The 17,635-nt window shown below is 68.7% G+C and overlaps 3 protein-coding genes across 3 annotated transcripts in view; 1 reads left to right on the top strand and 2 right to left on the bottom strand.

Moving 5' to 3' along the window:
• IDH3G (isocitrate dehydrogenase (NAD(+)) 3 non-catalytic subunit gamma) overlaps nt 1-4,189 on the top strand; it is a 6,833-nt gene extending 2,644 nt beyond the window's left edge. The window contains exons 2-12 of the mRNA XM_082012268.1: nt 447-488; nt 1,173-1,270; nt 1,365-1,477; nt 1,560-1,620; nt 1,800-1,932; nt 2,713-2,846; nt 2,913-3,015; nt 3,090-3,236; nt 3,521-3,615; nt 3,826-3,886; nt 3,985-4,189. Of these exons, the coding sequence (XP_081868394.1) occupies nt 447-488; nt 1,173-1,270; nt 1,365-1,477; nt 1,560-1,620; nt 1,800-1,932; nt 2,713-2,846; nt 2,913-3,015; nt 3,090-3,236; nt 3,521-3,615; nt 3,826-3,886; nt 3,985-4,065 (1,068 nt within the window). The 3' untranslated portion in view covers nt 4,066-4,189. The remainder of the gene's footprint in view (nt 1-446; nt 489-1,172; nt 1,271-1,364; nt 1,478-1,559; nt 1,621-1,799; nt 1,933-2,712; nt 2,847-2,912; nt 3,016-3,089; nt 3,237-3,520; nt 3,616-3,825; nt 3,887-3,984) is intronic.
• A 32-nt stretch (nt 4,190-4,221) lies between these two features.
• On the bottom strand, nt 4,222-10,106 carry SRPK3 (SRSF protein kinase 3; the record flags this gene model as incomplete). The annotated part of the gene is given in 17 exon segments (XM_082012267.1): nt 4,222-4,406; nt 4,662-4,754; nt 4,842-4,911; nt 5,004-5,111; nt 5,270-5,367; nt 5,740-5,976; nt 6,383-6,518; nt 6,786-6,811; nt 6,913-7,072; nt 7,648-7,754; nt 7,888-7,975; nt 8,069-8,156; nt 8,243-8,279; nt 8,282-8,350; nt 8,459-8,625; nt 9,023-9,080; nt 10,061-10,106. Coding segments are annotated over 17 exon segments (1,773 nt in total).
• Nucleotides 10,107-11,743: 1,637 nt separating this feature from the next.
• On the bottom strand, nt 11,744-16,468 carry OTUD5 (OTU deubiquitinase 5; the record flags this gene model as incomplete). The annotated part of the gene is made up of 9 exons (XM_082012266.1): nt 11,744-11,862; nt 12,234-12,347; nt 12,696-12,897; nt 13,021-13,206; nt 13,859-14,007; nt 14,535-14,691; nt 15,088-15,152; nt 15,286-15,379; nt 15,893-16,468. 9 exons carry the CDS (start codon nt 16,466-16,468, stop codon nt 11,744-11,746), a joined length of 1,662 nt encoding a protein of 553 aa, XP_081868392.1.
• Nucleotides 16,469-17,635: the final 1,167 nt, after the last annotated feature.

Genomic DNA, 17,635 nt, shown 5'->3' with positions numbered 1-17,635 from the left:
CCAGTCGTGAGGCGGCTCGGGCTCTGGTTGGCTTCCGCCATGGAGCCGCCCCGGTCTGCGAATGTCGATTGGCTGTGCGCCGAGGGAGTGGGCGGAGCAGGGCGCTGCCTTCCTCACTGATTGGTTGATATTTCTAAGGGGGGTTGGTCCGTGCGCCTTAGCCGCTGGGAGCGGGGGGGACGGGGGGGGAGGGTGGTGGTCGGTGCTCAATCCCAGGATCCTCTGCGGTTAGCCGAAGGCTGGTGGGGGGGGGAGGCGTCCGGGTGCTCCCCCCCCCCAAGGGGACCCAGGGGTCTGGGCTGCTCTCTAGGTGACCCCTGGGGTGCCCTGGTCCCCTGTTCGGGGCTGGGAAGGCCCTAATTAGCAGCAGCTGCATTAATGAGGCATCCGGGGCTGCCTGGGTCCCTTGTGGGCCCCAGGCTGTGACCTCTTCCTCCCCCTGACAGGCATGGATTTCCCACGATGCTGAGCGGCGCCACCTCCCACCCGTGAGTGCCCCATTTGCGGGGTCTTCACCCCCCCCGCCCATACCCCAGGGTCCTCTAACACTTGGGAGGCAGCAGGGAGCGGGGTCACAGGGACCATGGGGTGCCCCCTGTCCTGGGGCAGGGGGTCCCCAAATCCACCCTGTCCCCTATCGGGGTCAGGGAAGAGCTTGGGGGCCCCCCCTTGGCCTCTGCGTTGAGCCTGGGGCATAGGGAGGGCTGTGAGCCCCCCGCTTTGGGATGGGGGGGTGATGTAGTGGGCTTACAACGTGCTCCTGCTGGGGTGCTTGGGGCCTGTATGGGGAGAGCATGCTGTTCTTGCTGTGTGGATTTGGGGGGTGGTTTTGGGGGGCCCTGGTGTTGCCCAGGCGGCCTCTCTTCCCTCTCCACCCGCTACCCGTTTGTCGGCACCATGACTAACTCCCCCCGTTTCTCCCCTGTGCCATGGCCGCCTGCCCCCGCAGCAGCCTAGCATTGTGAGTATGGCCAGACTGGGAGGGGTGGGAACCCGGGGTGGGGGGTGGACCCAAAAGCATGCAGGGCGGGGGGCCATGCATGGGTCTGCATGGAGGGTGCCTGGATGCCTGGGTTCCCCAGGCGGGGAATGGGGGAGATGGAGGGGCAAGGAGGAGGGAGACAGCGGGGCCCAGATGCCTTGGTCCTCACCTTCCTCGGTGCCCCCCACAGCCGCCCCCTGCCAAATATGGGGGCCGCCACACTGTGACGCTGATCCCCGGTGATGGCATTGGCCCCGAACTAATGCTGCATGTCAAGGAGGTCTTCAGGTGGGTGCACCCCCCCCTCCCCCCCCCCCCTCAAGGACCCAGGTGTCCAGGCCATCCATGGGACCCACGTGCCCGGGCTGTTCCCCACCCCCAGGCATGCCTGCGTGCCCGTGGACTTTGAGGAGGTGCGGGTCAGCGCCGAGGCGCCTGAGGATGACGTGCACAATGCCATCATGGCCATCCGTCGCAACGGTGTTGCCCTCAAGGGTGAGTGGGGGCTGGGGACCCCCTCAGCAGCTTGGGCCCCCCTGGCAGCATGGGGACACCCTGACATCCTTCCCCTCCCCAGGGAACATTGAGACCAACCACAACCTCCCGCCCAGCCACAAGTCCCGTAACAACCTCATCCGGTGAGAGCCAGGGGGTGCTGTGGGGAACTGGGAGCACTGGGGGAGACTGGGAGCTATACAGACACCAGCGGGTGCAAGGAACTGGACGACACTGTGGGGCCCTGGGTGGGGATGGGACTGGGAGCTGTGGGAGAGGGCGTGGCCAAGGGGCAGAGCCTGACCGTGTCAGGGCGGGGCAGGACCAGCCTGGACCTGTACGCCAACGTGATCCACTGCCAGAGCCTGCCCGGGGTGGAGACGCGGCACCGCGACATCGACATCCTCATCGTGCGGGAGAACACCGAGGGAGAGTACAGCAGCCTGGAGCACGAGGTGGGCCGCGGCCCACCGGCAGGGCTGCTCAGAGCATTGCCCTGCGTATACTGCCCTGGCCACGCCCCCTGGTCTGGCCACGCCTCCATCAGGGTATGGCCCAAAGCTGACAGGGCCACCCCCCCCCGTGGGTACACTGCCTTGGCCACACCCCCATGATGGCCACACCCCCACATGGGTACACTGCTTTGGCCACACCTGACAGTGATGGCCACACCCCGACATGAGTACAACTGCCTTGGCCACACCCCCAGTGATGGCCACACCCCCACATGGGTACACTGCCTTGGCCACACCCCTAGTGATGGCCATGCCCCCACATGGGTACTGCCTTGGCCACACCCCTAGTGATGGCCACGCCCCCACACATGGGTACACTGCCTTGGCCACACCCCTAGTGATGGCCACACCCACACACGGGTACACTGCCTTGGCCACACCCCACAGTGATGGCCACGCCCCCACACATGGGTACACTGCCTTGGCCACATGCCACTGGTTATAGCGACACCCTGACACCTGGATATGCTGCCTTAACCACGCCCTTTGGGCAAAGGCCACACCCCTCCCTCTGTTTTGGCCACACCCCCTGGGCCATAACCGCGCCCTCTACATGCTGGCAACACCCCCAGTGGCCACAAGTACCCCTCTGGGTGGCCATACCCCTGGGGTCCAGGCCCCACCCCAGCCTGGTTGTTCCCTGTGTCCTGTCTCTGTAGCCCCACCCCGCCCCAGCCTGGCCCTGCCCCCAGTCCCTGACTGCGTTCCCCCTGTCCCCAGAGTGTGGCGGGGGTGGTGGAGAGCCTGAAGATCATCACGGCCGGGCGCTCGCGCCGCATCGCCCACTACGCCTTCCGCCTGGCCCGCGCCGCTGCCCGCCGCTCCGTCACCGCCGTCCACAAGGCCAACATCATGTGCGTTGGGAGGCGGGGGGAGCCCCGCAGGGAGGAGGGCACCCGCTGACCCCCCTGTCCCCGCAGGAAGCTGGGGGATGGCCTGTTCCTGCAGTGCTGTCAGGAGGTGGCGGCCGAGTACCCTGAGATCAGCTTCCGCAGCATGATTGTGGACAACACCACCATGCAGGTGGGCCACCCTAGCCTCCCCCACCCTCTGTCCTGGTGCTCCCAGTAACCCCAGTAACCCTTCTTTGTCCCCAGCTGGTGTCACGCCCACAGCAGTTTGACGTGATGGTGATGCCCAACCTCTATGGCAATATCGTCAACAATGTCTGCGCCGGGCTGGTGGGTGGCCCTGGCCTCGTCCCCGGCGCCAACTACGGCCACGACTACGCCGTCTTTGAGACCGTGGGTCTGGGGGGGCCTGGGCCTGGTTACAGCCACCATGGAGCTGTCTGGGGCTGGTCTGGGTGCTGGGAGGGTCCCGATTGTGGGTCTGGGGGATCATATGCAATATTGGAAGCACTGGGCAGGAATGGGGGTGACTGGGGAGGTTGGGAGGTCAGGAGGAGGAACAGAGAGCACAATGGGAGGTCCCTGTGGGGGGTCCCCAGGGGCTGGAGGGGTGCCCTGAGGAGTGGGGGGAACCCAACATCCCAGGGGACTCCCCAGTGACCCCTTCCCCTCCGCAGGCGACACGCAACACGGGGAAGAGCATCGCCAACCGCAACATTGCCAACCCCACGGCCGCCCTGCTCGCCGCCTGCATGATGCTGGACCACCTCCGGTAGGGCGGGGCCTTGGCTCCTGGGGGCGGGGCCTAGCACAGGAGGGCAGAGGCACCATTGGAGGGGCTGGGTGAGGGGGCAGGACCTCTTTCACCCTGGGGGTGGGCCCTTGGTGGTAGGGTGGGGCCTCACACTAGGGGCAGTTTCAAGGCCACCCTGTAGGCATGGCTTGCTGATGCAGGCGTGGCCTCTGGCCGCCCCTCCCACAGGCTGCACAGCCACGCCTCCACCATCCGCCAGGCTGTCCTTGCCTCCTTGGATGATCCCCGGGTAAGCACCAGCCCCACCCCTTTCTAAAGGGCACAGGACCCCACCCCCTGTGGGTGAGGTCACAATAAGCCTCACCTCAACTGTGGCTCCGCCCCCAGACGCACACGCCTGACATCGGGGGACAGGGCACAACCTCGGGGGCTGTCCAGAGCATCATCTCTCACCTCCCCCGTGCCTAGGGCAGCCCATGCGGGGGTCCCGCCAACGTGGGGGGGCACGAGACGCCCAGGTACCCCACAACCTGCTGCCGCTCCCCCAATAAAGCCCCAGAGGACCCCGCCTCCCGGCTGCACCACACCTTTATTCACAGTCTCGCTCGCAGGGCGGGGCCGGGGCTAGGGGCGGAGCCAGGGGTGGTGCAGGCACTGGGCGGCGGTGGCACGACGGGTGGGCTCGTAGGCCAGCATGGGCCGCAGGAAGCGGGCGAAGGCGGCGGCCGCCCCCCGGGGCCACTCGTACTTCTCCTGCAGCACCGCCCGCAGCCCCCAGGGCCGCAGGTGGCGGATGTGCCGCAGCTCCCCTGTGGGGTGGGGTCCATGGGGCGTGACCACCGTGCCGGGGCAGGCCCCACCAGTTACTGGCCTCCAACACGCCCCCGCGGCCCAGGCCCTCCCCGGCCCCACCCTCTCATGGCCACGCCCTCTACAGGTCTCAGCTCTTTTGCCTACACCTGCCCCCAGTCCCCCTCATTTGCATAGCCCCACCCCACCTCGTGTCCCTCCACAACCTTGCCACGCCTCCAGCACCCCACCCCCCGTCTAGCCCCGCCCCTCACCGCGGCGGTTGAAGAACTCGCGGGAGTAGCGCCCCCCCAGCGCCACGTGCCGTGGGATCTCCCCCAGCAGCTCGATCACATGGGCGATGTGGTCTGGGGGGTGGAGCATGTCAGGCACGGCCCGCCTTCGGCCCCACCCCCTCCCCGTGGACTCCACCCCCCGCCCGCGGCCCCACCCACCCTCATCCCGGCTGTAGTCCTCTCCTGAGTGGGGCTCGAACAGGTAGTCGCCCGTCGCCAGCTCGAAGGCCTGGGGGCGGAGCGGGGCAGTGAGGGGCCGTGGGGCACCACGGGGCCCACTGTGGGGGGCCGTGGGGCAGGCTGTGGGGGGGACCCCCTCACCATGCAGGCGGTGCTCCAGATGTCGGCGGGGGGCCCATAGCCCGCCCCCAGCAGCACCTCCAGGGCCCGGTACTGCCGTGTCTGGATGTCCTCCGTGAAGTGCCGGTGCTGGGTGGGGGCCAGCACATCACCCCCTGCCGGGGCGCACCCGCAAACCACCCCGGCGCACCCCCCCCCTCCCCGAATCCACCCGGGGTTCCGCTGCCCGCCCGGCAGGTGCCTGTCCTAGCCCCTTCCTCCCCGTCCCCCCCCGGTCGTCCCCTCACCACCCAGCAGCCGTTGCCCAGGTCGGCGATCTTGATGCGCAGCTGGGGGGCACAGCGGGGGTCCAGGGGGTTCTCCTGCGCCCCCAGCACTGCCCCATCTGTGGAACAGCAGTGGGGATGTCAGTAGGGGCACCCCAATACCCACCACCTGGCCCCCAAGACCACCCCAGCCCCCCGCCAACACCCCCCAGCCCCCTCCCACTGCCCCCCAAGCCCCCTCAATTACCCCCAGTCCTCCCCCAGCCCCCCATTTGCCTTGCACCCCCTGACCCACAACTTGCTCCCCCTGCCCAGCCTCTCCCCTGCAGACCCAACTGCCCCCCAATTCCACCCTCCACCCCCACTTCCCCCCCAGTACCCCTCAGGACCCCGAACTACCCCTTGTTTCTCCTCACAACCTCACCTGCCCCCCCAATTGCTCCCCCCAAGCCCACCTACCCCCCAATATTCCTGTAGGGCCCCCCACTGACCGAGCGGGGTGGGGGGCCCCCCTGACCCCCCCGAGATGAGCGAGCTGGAGGTGGGTGTGAGGAGGGAGTCGGAGGCAGAGCTGGGGCTGGGGGGGCGCCGGGGGGGGCCCCCGCCTGAAACAGAGGAGCCCCCCGAGAACCCGTCGCTGGAGCCGCCGGCCCGCAGGGTGTGCACCCCCGAGGAGGAGGCACCGCTGGGGGGGCTGCCCCCTTCGTCGGGGTCCAGGGGGTGGGCCTCTGCAGGAGGGAGGAGACCCTGAGACCCCCAAGTCCTGGGAGCCCCCCCAAAAGGGAGGGAAGTGTCCACATGTCAACACCCCAGAGCTCCCCCCATTAACCTCCAGCCTCCCCAGAACCCCTGACACCAGCCTCAGGGGGGCCAAAACCTGATGGGACCCCCAAAACCAGGCCCCGGGGACCCAAACCCTCCTGCCAGGGTCGCCTCAACCACCCCCAAAACCCTCCTCTGGGCGTCCCACCCCCCGAGGATGCTCAAACCCACCCTGTGACCCCAATCTACCTCACACCCACCCCAGAGACCCCCCAAGTCCTCCCCTGGGGACACGCGTTATCCTCTCCCTGTGCCCCAGGAGACCCCAAGCTACCCCCCCGGGGATCCCGGGACCCCCACCCAAGCACTGACCAGCGTCATCAGGGGCCCCCAGTGACCCCCCGGTCTCCTGCAGGTGCTCCAGGTCCCGCAGGTGCTGGGCCAGGAGGCGGCTCTGCCGCCGCTGCCGCCGCCGGCGCCGCCGCCGCTGGGCGCGGGAGAGCTGCTCCTGCCGCGGCGGGGCGGGGGGGGGCGGTCGCACAAGGGGGCGCCTCGCACGGGGGGGCCCCGCTCGCACGAGGGGTGGGGACGCAAAGTGCCGTGCGAGGGGCGCGAGGAGTCGTGCGGGGTCAGGCACCCGCGGGAGGAGCCGTGCGGGGGCGCAGGCACGTGCGAGGAGATGCGCGAAGTCACGCAGGCGTGCGAGGAGGCGTGCGAGGGCAGGCACGCGTGCGAGGAGGCGTGCGAGCAGGGGCCGCCTCCCAGACACACTCACAGGGACGTCCCGGGGCGCGGAGCTCACTGCAGAGAGAAAAGCGGGAGAGGGGGATTCGGACGAGACCCCCCGTGGGTCCCAGGTGTCCGGGCCTCCCACAGCACAGCGCCGGGGGTCCTGGGGGTACCTGCGCTCTGGGGGGGGCCGCCCCCCCGGGCCCAGCGTGTGGCCTCGGCCGCCAGCTGCCGCACGAAGGGCTCCCCCACCCGCAGCAGCACGTTCTCAGGCTTGATGTCCGTGTGGATGATCTTGCACTTGGTGTGCAGGTAGTCCAGCCCCTCCAGCACCTGCGCCCCGAGGTGGCGGGAGCACCCCCAAATCGGGGGGGGCACCAACCCTCCCTCACACCCACCCCAAGGCCTGCTAGCACCCCACGCAGGAGAACGGAGGAGATATTGGGGGCCTGGGGCTCTAGGGAGGGCATTCGGTGTCCCACGTGGATATTGGGGTACTGCAGATTTAGGGGGAGAAGGCTCTAGAAAAAACACAGGGGGTCCGAATGGGTGCACAGAGGGTTCCAGAAAGGATAGTGGCGGCCTAGGAGGGACATTTAGGCTGCCTATGTGGATCTAGGGGAAGCCACAAGGACATGCCGGGGCCAGGGGGATTTGGGGGTCTCTAGAGGGGATATTTGGGGTCCCCGTGTGGTTCTGCAGGAGCCCACGGGGACATCGGGGGGCTCTTGAGGGAACACTTGAGGCTGATGTGGGGATGTGGGTGGTGGCAGGGGGGTATGGGGGGATTTGGAGCACCGGGGACGGGACATTCAAGGTCCCACAGGGATACCAGGGGTCCCACTGGGCAGCCCGGGGGTCTCCCCAGGGAGCTGGGGGGACATGGGGGAACAAGGGGGACCCCTCACCTGTCGCACGATAGTCTTGACGCAGGGCAAGGGCAGCCCCTGGTAGTTGGACTTGATGATCCAGCGCAGCAGCTGGTGGCCCAGCACCTCCAGCACCATGCACACATCTGGGGGGGTCAAGGAGCGCCCGGATGCCTGGGACCCCCCTGCCACGTTTTGGGGGATGCAGGGCCCCCCTGCCCAGGACCCACCCCGGGGAGGAGAGCGGGCCCCTGGCTGCCTGGGTCCCTGGAAGGATACGGACACCGTTGACCCCCGAGATCTTGAAGTCGTCGATGAGCTGCACGATGTTCTCCCGCTTGGGGTCGTTGGGGTCCGAGTCACGGACCTGGAGGGGCACAGGCAGCGGGGTTAGGGGGGATTGGAGGGACCACGGGGTGTCTGGGGGTCCCCAGTTTGGGGGGGGGCCAGGCACACTCACGCATTTCAGCAACTTAATCTCGTCCAGGGCCGTCTCGGTGTACTGGGGCGCGCTCTTCACCACCTTCAGCGCCACGAACCGCTTGCGCCTTTGGAGAGGACCCCAGGAGTCTCGGGAGCCCCCACAGACACCCCCCTGCACCCCCGTGGGGGTCCCAGGGGTCTGGGCACTCACCGGATGTCCCAGCAGAGCCAGACGGTGGAGAAGTGCCCCAGCCCAGCTTGCGCACCACGTGGTAGCACCCGTTGAAGAGGTCCCCGATGCGCACGGGGTAATACCCGCCTGGGGAGGGGCATGGAGAGGGGTGGCGCTCCAGAACGCTGGGTGCTCCCCCCACCCCCATGGACCCAGTGGGTGGACCCCTCCACCCAAGCGTCTGGGCACCCCCACCTTTGCAGTAGTCCCGGGGGTCCTCCTGCTCCCCCTCGTCAAAGCCCAGCAGCCCCTCTGACAGCAGAGGCAGCGGAGAGGGGGTCTCTGGCGACACATCCTCGGTGGGGCTGGGGGTCCTGGGGCGGGGAGAGCCAGGCTGGGAACCCAGGCGTCCAGACTCGCCCCTGCCCCAGTCCCAGGGGTCTCCCCAGGGCCCGCAGGGTGGACCCACAGTGGGAAAGGGGGGGAGGGGGGTGTGTGTCTGTGGTGATCCCAGGAGAGTGCCGGGAGGTCCCAGAGGCCCCCCAGGCCGGGGGGAGTGCGAGGCATGCTGGGACATCATTCCCCCCAAAATAGAAATGACCTCACGGCCCCAGGCACCGTGGGGTTAAAAATAGCCCAGGCAGGGGGAGGGGTGGCCCTGGGAATGTGTGGCCCCCCAGGAAAGAGGGCTCTGCTTGCCCCGCCCCGGGGAACAGGGACACCCCAAAAGCTCCACACCCCCCGACAGCAGGTCCTCCCCACTCCCTACGGGTCACAGGGGGCCCGCGTCCCCGCTGCCCCCCCGGTATCCCCCCTCACCGTGCGGGCGGTTTCCGCTTCTTGTCCTTTTTGCGCTTTTTCTTTCTCCTGCCTGGATCTAGGGGGGTTGTCGGGGGGTCATGGGGACTCTCTGCACCATAGGCACCTCCCATGCTCCCCCACAGGACCCCATGTTTGCCCCCAGCCCCACTCTCTCCCAGCAGAACGCCCCTGGGGACCCTTCAAGTCCCCCCGGGACCTTTCGGCCCAGGAACCGCCTGTTTCTTCCCATAAGTTCCCTCAGAACCCCTCGAATCCACCCTCGGGGGACCCCCACCTTCCCCCGCTGCCGAGACCCCCACTTTGCTCTCAGAAAACACCCCAAAACGCCTCAAACCCCTGTCCCGGACCACACACGTCCCTCCCCGGCCCCCAGTCCCCCTGGTTTTCCTCACGAACCCCCTCGAGACTCCCCCAACAGCTCCCCGCCCCTCCTCGGGACCCCCGTTTTCCCTCACGAATCCCGTCAGAACGCCACCGCCTCCACCCTCGGGACCCCATTTTTGCCTCACAATCTTCCCCCGTGACACCCGAAAACCCTTCCCGCTCCGGGAACCACCCGCTTCTCCTCAGTAACTCCCTTAATCCCCACTCTGGGACTCCACAGACCTCCGCAGTCGCGAGACCCCCAGTTTTCCCTCACGATCCCCCCGGGACGTGTGTGTGTCGTGTCCCCCCCCGGGTCTCGGGACCCCCACTTTCCCCTCACAAACAGCTCCGGGACGTCTCAAAACCCTTTCCGCCGCGGGAACCACCTGTTTCTCCTCAGAAACCTCTTTAAACCCCACTCTCGGGACCCCCCCCAGCCCCTCCGGTCGCGACACCCACAGTTTTCCCTCACGATCCCCCCCAGGACGCGCCCCGAGGGCCCTCAGCGGCCTCCCCCCAGCGCCGGGACCCCCACTTTCCCCTCACAACCGCCCCAGAAAGCCCACCCCCGGGCCCCTCCGTAGGCCCCCGGGCAGGGACCACCCGCTGCTCCCTCGCGGCCGCCGCCGGCGCCGCCGCTTTCCCGCCGCAAACCGCGCTTCCCCTCACCGGTCCTCGCGCCCGGCGCCGCCGCCGCCCGCCCGCGCAGCTCCATGCCGCGCGCCCCTGCTCTGCGCATGCGCCGCCCCCCCCGCCCCCCCGCCCCGGGCGGGGAGGGGCGGCAAACCACGGTGGCCGCCGATGAGCCAATGGAAAGCGCCGCCCGGGCCATGCCCCCGCCCCTTGCCCTGCCCACCCATCGCTATGGAGACGGGGCCGCTCGGGCCCGGGCGCTTGCGCGACGTGACCGGGAGCTTCCAGCAGCCCTTTGTCGCGATATAACAAACCCCCGAGAGCCCCCCAATACACTTCGTGTCGCGACAGCGCCCCGCAGAGCCCCAGTAACCCTGCCCTATCGCCTGGACAGGGCGCGCAAGGCCACCATTCACCGCCCCCGCCAGTAGCTGCGGCCCGGCCGCTCACTGGAAGCGCCAGCCCCCGCCTTTTGGCCCCAACACGAGCAGCTGAGGGCCAAGGCGGCGGGCGCAGCACGACCGTGAGCACGGGGGCAGGACGCGGCCGCCTGCGGGCAGGGAACGGCCCGGCAACCGGCAACAGACGCAGAACGTTCACACTCAGCGGGCACGGAACAGCGGCGCGGCGGGCAGCCGGCCGGAGCCGCCGCCGCGGCCCGCGGGGACCCGGCGGCGCGTCCCGGAGGGGCCTCGGCCCGTCCCAGCCCGCAGCGCAGCCCCAGCCCGACCCCCACCGCGCCGCCGCTCGCCACCTCCGCGAGCCGGAAGTGGCGCCACTCCCTCGCGCCCCCCACCGCTGATTGGCCCCGCCGCCGCGCGCGTCATCAGTCTGCGACGCACAAGCATGGCAACGGCCGGGTAAACCCCCCGCTTGGGGGATCCCCAAAACCGACCGCGTGGCCCCAGAAACGGCGGCAGGCACCCACCAAAGGAGCCCAGGGCTCTCCCCAGGCAGCCCGGGCCCCCCAGAAGGCTTTGGCACCCCAAAACTGCCCCGGGGGTAAAGGGCAGCAGCCCCACAGCCGCCCTACCCTCCCCAAGGGGTTTTAAGCCCTCACCCCCCCCAGGGGGCGGAGAGCCCCCCAAAATGACCCAGGAAGGAGCCAGCACCTCCCCCCACAGCACACAGAGCCCCTGGAAAGGCCTGGGTAGCCCCAGGGAGGAAGGGGGCCGTGAGCCTCCCCCCATGAAGAGACGGGGCCGGGGGGCTGCTGGGCATCAGTTTAATAACAGGGCGCAGGGGGGTGTTGGGGGGCAGCACCCCCAGCCCCACCCCCTCCCCGGCCCTGGGGTGCTGGGGGGATGGGAGGACGCTCCAGGAGGGGTGGGAGTCAGAGAGGGGGAAGCCCCCTCCCCAAACAGCAAAATCCCAACCAGGAAAGGAAGGGGAGACCCTACAAAAAAAATAGGACTCCCCCACCCTCCCCCCCCACCCCCTTCCCCCGGTCTCCCCTCTTCCTTCCAGCTGTAATTATAGGGGGGAGCTTCCCCCCCACCCCCTCCCCCCCGCAAAATAGCCGAGGTTTGTCCCGCGGCGTCCAGCGCTGTGTCCCCCTCCCCTCCCCGGCCAGGAGGCGTCCCATGAAAGTGGGGAGGGGGGGTTCCCCAAAATAAAACGCCCCCCCCCCCCTCCCCCTCCAGCCTGGGCCACCATGCACCTAGAGGTCCCTGGGGGGCCGGGGGGGGGGCGGCCGGGGCGCAGTCCAGGGGTTCAATATCAACTCTTGTCGGTGGCAGGGTCTCTGTGGCGGGAGGTCTTCATGGTCTCCAGGTACTCCTGCTGCGAGACGGCCAGCACCGACGCCAGGATCTCATCATCCTCCCAGTCGTTGAGGCCTGCGGGGGGGCCGCAAAAATGGGAGGGGGGGGAGGTTTGGAGTCTAGGGGATGGAGCACATGACCCCACAGATCCCCCCAGCAGCGCCACCAATAAGCCCTGCCAGAGATCTTTTCCCCCCCAGATCCAGAGCGCTGCCAAGCTAAAACCCCCAAAAACCATGACCTGACATCCTCAAATCCAGGATCACCCCCCCAAACTGAGCCATAACCTCCCTCACACATCCAAAACAACAACCCTAAATCTCCACCAAACCTAAACGCCCTACACTAGACACCCCGCAACGCCACAACTCCAACCCCGCCCCCAGACTGAGACACATAACTCCCCCCCAGATACCCCCAGCCCCACCCCTGGCCCCCCTGCTCACCGAAGGCGGTGGGGGACATCTGCTGCATGATGGCGCGGCACTCCAGCGCGGGGTACAGGGACACCAGCGGGGGTGTGGCCCGGCCCCCACCTGCCCCCAGCTGGCTGCTGGTCCCTGGGGGGCAGGCACATGGCAGGGGGGGCCCAGGCACACCAGTCCTGAGGCCCCCCAGTAGCCCTCTGTCCCAACCAGCAGCCCCCGATGCCCATTTGCCCCCACCCAGTAGCCAATTTGGGGCTCCCAGCACCCCGTAACTACCAGTTTGGGGCCCCATAACCCTCCCCAGCACCCAGCCTGGGACTCCCTCACCCCACAGCACCCCGTAACAGCCAGCGTGGGGCCCTCAACTCTCTTTAACAGCCCGTTGACCAACCCCGGTCCGCACCTTGCAGTGCCCCGTAGCAGCCACCTTGAGTTTCCTAGCACCCCAGTTTGTTCCCCCCAGTCCCCGGGAATACCCACCTGGGGCACATGGCGAGGGGGGCTTGCCAGTTGGGGGGGCGCCGGGTGAGGGAGGCTTGGGGCTGGGCACCTCAGGGTGCAGGCCAGGGTGCTCGGGTGAGGGAGTGGTGCTGCGGGGCCGAGGTGAGCGCCCGCTCCACTCCTCCAGGCCGCTGGCTGCTGCTGCCGTGGCCGAGCTGCACGTGGCGCTGGCCTTGCGGGGCTGCGGGGACACGGAGGGGGGCGTCACACACACCCCACACCCCCCAGCCACCGCTGTCCCCAGGCAGGCAGCCAGGGAGGGACACCAGGCCCCCGCTGAGGGGGGGGTCGCGCGGCACCCCACCTGCCGGGCCTGCTTCTCCTGGTCGCGCAGCCACTGGAGGTAGGACTCGCGGGCCACCTGCTCCTCGATGGCCTCGTTGGTGGCCTCCCAGTCGGTCGCCCGCTTCTTGTCCTCCAGCATCTGCTGCTCGATCCAGGACTCCTCGGAGGTCTTGATGGCGCTTTTCATCAGCGACTGCTCCGCCAGCTGCGGGGGGCGGGGCGCAGCACGCTCGGACACGCCCAGCCAGCCGTCCACGCCCCGCCCCCAGCACCGCTCCACCCCCCATGGGCACCGCTCCCCAGACCAAGCAGCTCGCAGGGGGCAGGGCCATACTAGGCCACGCCCCACCGGTAGAGGCCACACCTCCCTGTATTCCTCCTAGGGGTGTGGCCACACGTGGACACACCCCATTAAGGCTCCATACCTTGCAGCAGGCTCCACCCCCTCTGTTAGGCCACGCCTCACCCCAGAAGGCTGCCCCCCTCCCCCTCTGCCCGGGAACAGGGCGGGGCAGGAGGGCAATGCTCTAGACATGCCACCACATATAGACCACCCCCCAAGGCCACGTAAGGCAGGGGTGGGTCCACACTCAGGCACACCCCCAAACCACACCCCCAGGGGCAGGCTCCACCCCCAGAGAGGCACCACCCTGGAACAGGGGTCCCAGCCAGGGATGGGGCCGCAATTAAGACACACCCCCCCAGACACAGGTAATGGCTAGAGGCTGTGTAGCCACGCCCCTTTCCGTGGCCCCACCCACATCGGGAGGGAGGGGACCCATAGGGCCCCCCTGGACTGAAGGAGGGCACCCCACTCCACAGCAATGGGGGCCCCAGGCCCCCCCAGCACCACTGACCCCTGGCTTGAAGGAGGGCAGCCCCAGCCCCACACCGATGGTGGCCTTGTTGGGGTTGACGACGGAGTTGTAGTGGATGTTGCGGTGGTAGCTGACCCGGATGGGCTCATCCTCATTGTGCTGGATCCCGTGGAAGGTGTTGATGGGCTCTGCGGGCACCCCGTCAGCATGGCGGCACCCCCCTGCCCACCTCACAGGTATGTGGGCACACCCCCAACAGCACCCAGGGACCTGTGGGGACTCGCCGGTCGCCCCACAGACACATGGGGACCCCCACGGACCCTCGCTCCGCCACCCAGGGGACCCTCCAGGCAGCACCCTGGGGACGCCACATCAGCGCTCTGGGGGACCCATAGAAACCCCAGAGCCCCCTATGGCACCTTGGGGACCCCAGAGACTCCACAGGAAGCCCCTCAGCATGTTGGAGAAGTCCACACCATCACCTTGCGGGTCTCTTGGGGACCCCAGAGATCCCTAAAGTGCCTTGGGGCCCCAAAACGCCATTGGGACCTCCATGGTACCACAGAAGCACCCCCCCCACCCCCCCAGCACCCTGGGGAGCACCAGAAAACCATAGGGACACCCCCACAGCACCCACATCAGCACCCTAGGAACCCTCACAGTACCTCAGGGACCCCCTCCCTGCTTTCCCCAGGGCCCTGCGGGGTGGACGCACCGGTGCCATACTGGTAGACCTCGACGGGGCGGTTGTACATCTCGGCCATGGCCTGCATCTCAATGTGGTTCCCATGGCACGTGCTCTTGCGCTTGCGGTTGATGTAGGTGGTGAAATCCTCAGTCACGTAGTTGGAAAAGTAATCAGCATTCTTCATCTGAGGATAAGCGGATGTCAGGGGACGTCGGGGCAGCCCCGGGGCAGTGAGGGACACTGTGGGGTGGTATGGAGCAACGGGGACACCACAGGACCACAGGGCTGCCCCAGGGACACCAAGAATGCCGAGTGGGGGAGCCCCACGGACACTGGGGGAGCCTTAGGGACATTGGGGACCAGTCCCCCACAGTGCTTTGAGCACCCTCCCAGTCCACCCCAATGCTTCTGAGTACACATCAGTGTCCCCTGGTCTCCTTCCCATCCCCCTCCAGTGGCTCCCAGCATATCCTCATGCCCCCCACCCCGAAAACCCAAGTGCCAAACAGTCCCTTCCCATCACCCGCTCCCAGATACCTCAGTGCTCTGCAGTCCCCTCCCAGTGCCCCCCAGCCCTCACCAGATAGTCCATGCAGTGCTTGCGCACCACCTCGTGCATGTCCTGGTCTCCGTACACCTGGTCAGCTGGCGGCACCCGGACAGGGAGGACAGAAAGGGACAGTGAGGGGGGTGTCAGCCCCCACCCACGGACACCTGGGAGCCCCGTGCTGGGATGTCGGGGCAGGGGGACATAGGGGGTGGGGGGTGCAGGGCTCACCCACAGCCCGGAAGAGGCAGGCACCGTCCTCCTTCATACGCTTGATGATGAAGCCTTTCTTCTCCCGCAGTGCCTTCTCAAACCGGTGCTCCTGCTGGAGACACAGCCGGGCTCGGCGCTGGCACCCATGCACTGGGGGGGTGGGGGGTGGGGGGTTGGGGGGGCAGGCCAAAGGTCCCCCGGAGACACGCATGATGAGGACCCAACCCCCACAGCCACGTAGGGATGAGCGCAACAAGTACGAGAGCTCCGGTGTGACACAGGAATACGCACACACACGGGAAAGCACGGGGACAAGCGGGGTTCTCGGGGGGGGGGTACACACAGTGGGGACAAACACCTCATGTGACACACACAACTGGGGGAGTGACAACACAGAGACACCCGGGGGGCCCTAAACACCCCCAGGGCACTCAGGTCACCCCAGTGCCAGTGTCCCCCCTCTCCTGGTATCCCCTTGGTGTCCCCAGTCCCAGCCCCCCCTGTCCCAGCTGGTGCCCGCAGTTCCTCCCCAGTCCTCCCACCCTGCTCCCAGCACCCGAAGGCCTGGTCCCCCCAGGACCCTCTGGTCCCCAGTGCCCACCGGCCCCAGTCCCAGCCACCGCACCTGCTCAGCCATGGCCGGGTCCACCTCCACCCGCCCCGCCTCGTACTCGTCCTCACTGTTGTAGCCACCTCCTGCCTCGTCGGGGCCGGGGCTGCCGCCGGGGCCGATCCCCAGCCCCAGCCCCATCCCGCCGGGGCCGCCGCAGCCGGGGCCACCTCCACCGGGGCCGCCGCTGGGCCCAGCCCCGCCACGCCGCCGCCGTTTGCTGTGTCCGGGGCCGCCTCCGCCACCACCACCGCCGGGCCCGCGGGGCTCGGGCAGTCCCAATGCTGCCGCCTCCAGCCCCAGCAGCGCCCCGGGCCCATCACCCGCGCCGGGGCCGCCACTGCCGGGGCCGCCGGGGCCAGCGGGGGGAGGTGAGCCAGCGGCCGGCAGCCCGGCCCAGCCCCGCAGTGGCGGCGGCGGCGAAGCCCTGGGCCGCGGCCCTCCAACACCGCCGGGACCAACGGGCTCACCCACGCCGCCGGGGCCGCGCTCAGGGCCGGCGTCTGCGCCTCGCTCGGGGCCGGCGTCCGGGCCCGAATCGGCGTCGCCGTCGGGCGCCGGCACCGGCTTCTTCTTCGGGAGGATCGTCATGGCGGGGCGTGCATGAGGTGGCGCGGGGGGATCGGGAGGGGGGACCGGGAGGCCCCGCCGGGGCGCGACGGCCCCGGGAGGCGGCGGGGGCCGGGGGCGCTGCTGCTACCCGCGGGCCCCGCGGAGCCGGGGGGGCCTCGCCCAGGCCCCCCCGCGGGTGCGGCGGCGAAGCCGGAACTGTCAGGCCGCGGAGCGCGGGCGGGGGCACTGCCGCCGGGCCCGTGTCAACATCAACAGCGGCGCCCTCTGACCCCGCCGCCGCGCTTCCGCCTCGCCCGCCGCCCGTGCGCCCATTGGGCAGAGGCGCCCTCGCTGCGCCCCTATTGGCCGGCGACCGGATCGGAAGTCCCGCCCGTGCGGAGAACGACGGGGAGGGAAGGAGGGGGAAGGGGCGGGACCGTCGTCGCCCCGGAGACGGCGCGGCTGCCCGCGGATTGGGCGGAGGGCGGTGAGAGGACGCGGAGGGGGCGGGGCGCGGCCGGAAGGCAGCGAGTGCTGATTGGGACGAGCGGGGAGGCGGAGCCGCCCAGGAGCGAATTCCGAATGGGCGGTGGGGGAAGAGGAAGGGCTCAAGGAGGGCACGGGCTAATTAGGCAGTTGGGGGGCGGGAGTTAATAGATAGGGCGCTGATTGGGCGGCACGACCAGGCCGCCGAGGGAGCGGATGCTGATTGAGCGGCGAGAGGGAAGGTGGAACTTAAGGGGAAGGCAGGCGCTGATTGGCCTGGGGAGGGGCAAGCAGTGAGAAGGCTCCTAGCTCCGCTTGGCCCGAGCCTAACCCCACCCACCCCAGCCCTCCCATTGGCCACGACAGGCGACCTAATTTCCCATTCGCTGAGAAGCGGCAAGAGGCAGAGCGACTAGCCACACCCCTCCCACCGCCCCACCCAGCAGCTGTGACTCTCCAGGAGGCCGCGCCCCGCCCCTCCTCCCGGAAGGGTCGTGTTCTCCCCCCCCCCCGCCCCGGGGGCTCAGGCATTCGGGGGCACCCCCAGCACAGACCCACAGCTCCGGTTTTGGCTCCTTTATTAAAACACATCGCACAGCCCTGTTAACGAGGGCGGGGCTCCCGTCCCCCCAAGGGGACCCACACATCTGGGTCGCTGTCCCTGAGCTCTTGGGGGGCAGAAAACAACCCCAGCACCAGGATCACCCTGAGGGGACCCAC

Source organism: Phaethon aethereus (genome assembly GCF_964289735.1).
Source record: "Phaethon aethereus genome assembly, chromosome: 34".
Lineage (NCBI taxonomy): Eukaryota > Metazoa > Chordata > Aves > Phaethontiformes > Phaethontidae > Phaethon > Phaethon aethereus.
Note: the sequence above shows the minus strand (reverse complement) of the source record. Positions and strands in the feature narration are given on the sequence as shown.